At 50.5% G+C, this 8,104-nt stretch overlaps 1 protein-coding gene and 1 pseudogene across 1 annotated transcript; one reads left to right on the top strand and one right to left on the bottom strand.

Moving 5' to 3' along the window:
- The first annotated feature begins 230 nt into the window (after window positions 1-230).
- Window positions 231-1,523, top strand: LOC105508175 (annotated as a pseudogene).
- A 3,798-nt stretch (window positions 1,524-5,321) lies between these two features.
- LOC105508174 lies at window positions 5,322-7,559 on the bottom strand. Its single transcript, XM_011936986.1, has one exon. The coding sequence runs from the start codon at window positions 7,557-7,559 to the stop codon at window positions 5,322-5,324; it is 2,238 nt and encodes a 745-aa protein (XP_011792376.1).
- Window positions 7,560-8,104: the final 545 nt, after the last annotated feature.

The following is an 8,104-nucleotide window of genomic DNA, read 5'->3' as shown; positions in this document are numbered from 1 at the left end:
TTTGGGCTTCTAGCCTTCAGAACTGTGAGGCTAAATTTCTGTTGTTTAAGCCATCCAGTCTGTGGTACTTTGTTAAGGTAGCCTAGCAAACTAATATGACGAGTATTACTTTCTTCTAGATGGTAATAGAAATAGGGAAATTTCTCTGAGAAGACTCTATCTGACTGTCAAATGCTGAGCCTGCACTGTTTTCGAGTGAATTTTTAAGTTTTATTTCAGTTGGTGGTTTCATGAATTACTGTATCGAAGCACATGAGGCAGTGGTTCAAGTAAGCAACCTCCAGTTACCAAGTCAAGGTGGTCGAATCCTATGGATGGGAGTACGGGATCACAGCCACAGGGGCGTGGGCTGACAAGAGGAGCTGGCCTGAACTTCCAGACCTTTGGGCCTTCCAGGAGAATTGGATCCCAGCCACACCAGGAGCTGAAGCCATAGCCTCAAAGCCTGAGAAGAGTGTGGCATCGTCTGTCTTTATCACCATGGCACCCCCACACCGTGATGTAGCTGTGGTTGAGGAAGGGAGGCAGATGGTTTGTGAGGCCTGGTGTGGCCTCCCCTGGGAGGCTCCTGTTCCCATGAAGGCACCCGGAGCTGGTTTACAAGGGAAGCCCAGCCCCTGGGCACCCCCTGGCAGGGCTGCAGTCACAGTGCCAGCTGCACCTCTGCAGCTCTCCAATAAAGGATGCTCACTCCCTCCTCCTGACCTGGACCTCGTCCCACCCCCACCACCGCCCCCTCTGGTGCTCCTGCCTTCTGAAGAAGAGACTCCTGTTCCAATGGGGGCCTCACTCATTGCAGACTTAGAGCAACTGCACCTGCCCCTGCCCCCACTCCGACCACAGGCCCCGGCAGAAGGACCTTCAGTCCAGCCTGGACCCCCTTCCCCTCAGGCCTGGGGAGGAAGAGCTTTCACCTTCCCCAGCAGAGCCTGTTGAGAGATAGTCATCCACAGACATCTGTGCCTTCTGCCACAAAATGTGTCCCCCTAGGAGCTGACTGTGGAGGCCATGAAGAGGCCGTACCATGCCCAGTGCTTCACGTGGCACACCTGCTTCCGCCAGCTGGCTGGGCAGAGCTTCTACCAGGATGGGCAACCCGTCTCCGAACCCTGCTACCAGGACACGCTGTAGAAGTGCGACAAGTGTGGCGAGATGGTCTGGGAGCACATCATCAGGGCCCTGGGCCAGGCCTTCCACCCCTCCTGCTTCATGTGTGTGACCTGCGCCCAGGGCATCGAAGATGAGAGCTTTGCCCTGGGCAGCCAGTGTACTGCCTGGACGACTTCTATAAGAAATTGGCCCCCGTATGCAGCATCTGTGAGAATCCCATTATTCCTTGGGATGGGAAAGATGCCTTCAAAATCAAGTGCATGGGAAGAAACTTCCATGAAAATTGCTACAGGTGTGAGGACTGTAGGATCCTCCTGTCTGTGGAGTTCAGGGACAAAGGCTGCTACCCCCTGGACAACCATCTCTTCTGCAAGCAGTGCCACATGAAACAGAGTGCTGCTGGGTGCTGCTGAGAGCGCCGCTGGGTGTTGGGCAGTGAGGGGACCACTAGCCCTGGCTGGGGCCCATTCCTGACTTGGTTTCCCTTCCTGATCTGCTCTTGCACTCTTTCCTTCTGAGCTTCCATGGGGACCAGCCTGTCCAGGACACAGCGGGGCTGAGCACCCCCAGAACTTCCACTCTACCCTCTGGGCACCAGAAGTCTCCTGGACCATGAGTGTCACCCCCAGAATTCCCTGCTGGCCCCACCCCTCTTCCAGGGGGAAGGTCGGGGGAGTCTAGCCAGGGGAACTTAGACCCCTAGTATTGACTGTAGCTGTCTGGTAGGGGTGCCAGGAGCAGTCCGGCTTGCAGGGTTGAGCCATTTGAGGAAAAACTCCAAGATCCCTTAAAAAGTGCTTTTTAGGCTGTCCACGGTGGCTCATACCTGTAATCCCAGCACTTTGGGAGTCCGAGGCGGGCGGAGAAGCATTTTCCACATTCAACCCTGCCAACCGATGTCCCACAGGACATGCCCTTATTCGAGCTGCTTCTTTTGATTCTGCTTTTATATTAAAGGGTAAATGGAAATGGGAGTGTGAAGGCAATGCTGCTCCTGCCTAGGCTCCACTAGCGGGGTATGAAGAAGTGAAGGAATGGGTGAGCAGTAAGAGGAAATATTGCTTCTCTTTTCTGAGGCCTTCAAAGATTCTAATAGGCCTCTTCCCACTTCCCCTGCATTCCCTTGCTCAGAGCAATACCCATGTTCCTCATCTATCACCACCACCTCCATAAGTACTTGCAAGGCCGTGACACCAGGCCCACTCTGACCATCACTACTGGCAGCACCTGGGATCCTTCCCCTCTTCCTCCACCACTACAATTTCTACTCTTCCTCCTCTATCATACCAGCTCTAAATTTAGACCCAGTAGGAAAAAAAAAGACCTGGACATACCCATATTTCCAAACATATAGGGGCCATTAGGATATACAAAATATTATAGTATCTGTCCCTCTCCCCAGCAAAAGTTAAGGTGTTTGCTCCCCGACAACCCCCTTCTTTTCTTGTACTCTTGTCCCAGGTAAACCAAGTCCTTACTGTTTGTCACATCTCTGAGAAAAAATTCTGGTATGGTAAGATTATTTTTGTTGTTCACCCCTTATCTCACCATACTCATTCCAAGAAGATGTCCAGATCTTTCCCCTGCCTTATCTTAGGGGAGGTTTATGCTTTCAGCCTGTATTTGGTTTTCTTTAATCCTGGACATCTTGACAGAATTATGCTGACAGAAGAGTGACTTAGAAAACAGAAAGAAAAGGAGATTTCTGCTCATGATACCTAAGCACCCCTTACTCTATGCAAAGACCCCAGAAAGAAGGCAGGGACCCACAGGAGAATGGCTACATGGTGCACGTAAGGAGGCTGGACCCTAGGCATCAAGGCTTCCACCATCAGCAGACATTTCCATCTCCCACTGGCCCCAGAGCAGCAGAAATGCCCACCTTCAAGGTACTATGTGGACTTAGACAATGAGTGTAGGGGGAACTCATTGTCTAAGTCCACACAGTACCTTGCCCCCATTCTTGGGTAACTCCTTAGAAGAGGAGGGGCCCTCCAATAAAGAATGAGATTGAACTTTTCTTCACTTCAGTGGGATGAAGGGCAGATGCGGATTTAAGCTGCCACCTCTGAGCAAACCTGCCCTGAGATACACACTACACAGAAGGCACAACAGTCAAATGAACATTCTTTATTACTAGTTAGGAGCAGAAAGTCCCTGACAAACATTGATTTTGGTGAGCTGGGTGGGATCTCATTGGGAAACTCAAGGACATCTTCAGCTTGGACTGAAGGCAGATCTAACCAACCACCCCTGGGTTCCACCCTGGCTCCTTCCTTGCCTTGCAGCAGTTGCCTTGGGCAAGCCTGCAGAGAACACACCAAAGAGGGAGAGGAGGGGGTCCTGGGGTGTTCCCAAGAGTGCTTACCCCAGTCTAACTCTATTTTTAACTCAAGAGAAACACCATCCATAACCTGGTACCCCCAATGTTTGTCCTTGGAATCCATTTTGTTCTTCATCCACTGTTGACTGAAAAGGGACTTGGGATGGGGGCAGCCTGAGGCTGAAAGCTAGCGTGTGTAGTCAACACTCCCCAAAGCACTGTTTTTCTTCAAGACACCCCAGGTCTTTCAGGCAGGCTGGTAGGCAACCAGGAAAATAACTATCCCTCTCAAAGGAAGAAGTCAGCAGAGGAAATCAGAAAAGCTCTCCCTGCATTTCCATGAGGACACTTTCCCAAACTTTGTCACTGCTCATTTATCTCACCTGAGACCAATGAGACGGGCAGTTTGGTTACTCAAGACCTTTCGTAAGGGCTGGGCATGGTGGCTCACAGCCACTTGGGAGGTTGAAGCAGAGGATCACTTGAGCCCAGGAGTTTGAGGCTGCAGTGAGCTATGATGATCATGCCACTGCTCTCCAGCCTGGGTGACGAAATGAGACCTCATCTCTCAAAAAAATAAAAAACAAAAACAAAACAAAAAGCCTTTCATGAGTCTCTTTTGCATTGGCCTCAGAACCACAGAAATGGATCTGGATGTTACTTCAATTGGTTTTATCCAAGGTCACGCTATATGCAAGGCAAAGAAGACATCCCTGATCTAATTTGTATGCCAAATTATGCTCTTTCCTATCTTCTAACAAAACTCATAATAAAAGATTATGCTGTGTGTACCAGATAATAACATGTAAGTCTAGCTCCCAAAATGTACTAGACAATAACTATTTCTTTAATGAATTAAATGAAATTAATTAAAGTTGCTATCACCTACAGAATTTAACACTACAACCCCCTAAACTCTTTCCCTAAACTTTCATTTAATGAATTAAGTGAAATTCATCAAAGTTGCTATCATCTATAGAATTTAACACTACAACTCCCCAAACTTTTCTAAGTTAATTCCCATACCAATGAAAAAATTCAACTCTACAAAAACGATTTTCTTCTTCCTTTTTCCCTTAACGAGTGTCAAATTATCTCTTCTTCCCTGACTTCCTTTCACCCTTCTTGGCTGCAGCCAGTTGGGGTCTCAGTGAGGTGTGGGTCCATCAGAATTGAGGTGTTACTTCTTTTGGCTTTGGCAGATCTTCTAATGTCACAGGTTCAGCTTCTTCAGAAACAAGCAACTTTGGTGGGGCTAAGACACAAAAACAGGACTTCACCTGTAAAACTAATACAACAAAAAGAAGCAAAAATCAACACTGCAGGAGTTTCAAAAGGAATGACACCACTTGCAAGGAAAAGCGGTGTTTCTAAAATACAACACAGCCTGTAACTGCAAAATCACATGGCTGCTCCCAGCCAAATACATAGCATTTTCAGGAAAAGGAGGTTAAGAAAAAAAAAAAAAAAACAGAAAATGGTTGATTTAAAATAGGCTTTATAACTTCAGCTTCTCCAGGGTGTCAACCAATTAGTATGAGCCAACCAGAATCTACCACCTGAAAAAGTTGACTGCAATTAGGAGAAATCCTCTAATTAAAGACTGAATGTTATACTCAGAAGTAGTCTCCCTTTATTCAAATAAATGAATAAAATAAGAAAATAAATACATACATATTTATATGTATGTATACTCACAATGATAAAAACTACTTAATTTGGGTAATAGAATAATGGATTATTTTATCTAATTTTCTCTACAATTTTGGTTTCAAATTTTCTGTTAAGTAAATCAGTTAATTTTTTTTTTTTATCAGAATGGGGTCCTGGGAAATTGATTTCTCTTTGGAGTGCTTCTATCTTACTTACCTTCCTGAAATCAATGAGTTTACACTGGGTCAATGCTGCCATTCTCAACTGGCATACGGACTCTCTTGCATTTATAGCAGGCCTTGTGCCGTGGAAAATTCAAGGCATTACACCATGGGCAGGCCCAATTCACTGGGCTGGAGCATGAGGCAGGCTTCTGTTGCTGGGATTCTGAGGCCTTTTTCCTTTTTCGTTGCTTGACCTTCTGCCCCTGAGGCTGGTGTTTCCATGGGCTACTTTTCACACCATGGCTCTTGCTATCCTCCAGAGGGGTTGCCTGGGGCCTCTCCTGATCTTCCATCTGGCTGTGGCTCTTGCTAAATCTCAGCAAGGCTGTGCCCTGGGGAATCACTGAATGTTTCTTCAGGCTGTGGCTGTTGCTGTCCCCCAGGGGGACCATCTCCTGGTGTACCACTGGATCTTTCTTCAGGCTGTGGCTGTTGCTGTCCCCCAAGGGGACCATCTCCTGGTGCACCACTGGGTCTTTCTTCAGGCTGTGGCTCTTGCTGTCCCCCAGGGGGACCATCTCCTGGTGCACCACTGGATCTTTCTTCAGGCTGTGGCTGTTGCTGTCCCCCAGGGGGAACATCTCCTGGTGCACCACTAGATCTTTCTTCAGGCTGTGGCTGTCGCTGTGCCCTAGGGGGACCATCTCCTTGGGTGTCACTATATCATTCTTCAGGCTGTGGCTCTTGCTGTCCCCCAAGGGGACCATCTCCTGGTGCACCACTGGATCTTTCTTCAGGCTGTGAATGTTGCTGTCCCCTAGGGGGACCATCTCCTTGGGCATCACTGGATCTTTCTTCAGGCTATGGTTGTTGCTGTCCCCCAGGGGGACCATCTCCTTGGGCATCACTGGATCTTTCTTCAGGCTATGGTTGTTGCTGTCCCCCAGGGGGACCATCTCCGTGGACATCACTAAGTCTTTCTTCAGGCTGTGGCTTCTGCTAAACCCCAGGGAGGCTGTCCCCTGGGGCACCACTGAATCTTTCTTCAGGCTTTGGTTGTTGCTGCCCCCCAGGGAGACCATCTCCTTGAGCATCACTGGCTCTTTCTTCAGGCTGTGGCTGTTGTTATCCCCCAGGGGGACTATCTCCTTGGGCACAACTGGATTTTTCTTCAGGCTGTGGCTGTTGCTGTCCCCTAGGGGGAATATCTCCTTGGGCATCACTTGATCTTTCTGCAGGCTGTGGCTGTTGCTGAACTCTGGAGGAGCTGTGCCCTGTTGCATCACTGGATCTTTCTTTAGGCTGTGGCTGCTGCTGTCCCCTTGGGAGGTCATTCCTTGGGGACACTCAGAACCTTCCTTTTGGCTGCAGCTTCTGTTATCCCCTGGGTGATATACCCCCTGGAAATTCTCAGGATATCCATCCTGGCCATGGCACCTCTGGTCCCACAGAGGGGCAGTCTCCTCCTGGGACCCCACTGTGGCCCAAAGACCAGGTGGATAGATCCCCGCAGGAGGCATCTGTGGTGCAACTGCTGCTGCTGATTCCATTACTACCTGAGGTGGTAGAGGTGTTGAGTATGGCAGTCCCATTGGTGAAGGCACATGGAATGGGACTGGATGAGGCACCTGCATTGGCAGAAGGGGTTGCATGCCCTGGACCCAGCCACTCTGGGGTTCAGGTGTGTAATACATAGCTGTTGGGGCTGCTATCTGGGCTTCCGAATGTGGCATTCCCAGTGCCTCTGTGGCCACCGCCTCACTCTGTTCTGCATTTAAAGTCCCGGCCACAGGCCCATACTGGCCGGCTTCTGGACCAGGTACAAAATCCTGAGGCATCGGATAGACCTGCATGGATCTCTCAACTTCGCGCAGCCTCCCGCATAACCCATCACGCTCATTCAGCACCTGCTGCAGGGCAGTCTGCGTGAGGTGCAGCTGTGTTGCCGCCTCCTCATGCTTCAGGTGCAGCTGCTGCAGCTGGGAGGTTAGAGCCCAGGAGGTCGCCTGGCGCTCCTCCACATGCCCTTGCAGCCGCCGAACCTGGCACAGCAGCTGCTCCCGCTGCCTCGCGGCCACTTGCACGCTCAAAGCCAATGCGCTCCAGGTGCAGGCCCTCTTGATGGCGTGCGGCACCCGTGGGTCGGCCACAATGGCCCGAAGCTGGTCCTCTACCTCGTTCCACGGCCGTGAGTGGAAGGCCACGTAAAAGGCTGGGCCGCCGCCATTCCTGAGGACTTCATTGCTGATGAAACTGATCACATCATTGTGGCGGAAACCGCTGGCACGGTCCCCAGAATTCATCGCCATGGCGGCTGCGGCCTAGTAAAGCAGCTGCCTCACGGTGTGTCCCCTCCGCTGCCGCCGGCGCTTCCGGTACAGGCCGCTTCCACCAACCAGTCTGCCCCTCACCTCCCCTTTCAGTCTTACTTTAGTCTTTGCTCAGTCCTGGCCTCCTCCTCGGCCTCCTTCCTCCCTCACTCCCTTGTTCTCACAAAGAGAGAAGCAGGTCTGCCTCGCCACACCGAACCCTACCAGCAACTCTGCGACACATCACAGAGAAACGCCGAGTCATGCCGCAAGGCCAGCTGGGACCAGCTTCCTTTGGGAAGGCACATCCTGAATGGAGAATCCCCAAGTGGCTGAGCTGGGAACTGCAGTGCGCCCAGAGAAGGAGAGGGTAGGGCAGGTTTTCTGGAGATGATAGAGTGGCTATTTGCACACCTGGAGTGGAATGGACCCCCAAACACACACACACGTACATACACACACACACACACACACACACACACTTCTGCTCTGAAAGGGAAGGTGGGTTAAAGGAGCTCAAAGACCTTCTGGGTGGCGTTGGGGGA

The sequence above is a fragment of the Colobus angolensis genome, unplaced genomic scaffold (assembly GCF_000951035.1).
Source record: "Colobus angolensis palliatus isolate OR3802 unplaced genomic scaffold, Cang.pa_1.0 Scaffold159, whole genome shotgun sequence".
Lineage (NCBI taxonomy): Eukaryota > Metazoa > Chordata > Mammalia > Primates > Cercopithecidae > Colobus > Colobus angolensis.
This window is presented reverse-complemented; position numbering and strand designations above follow the sequence as displayed.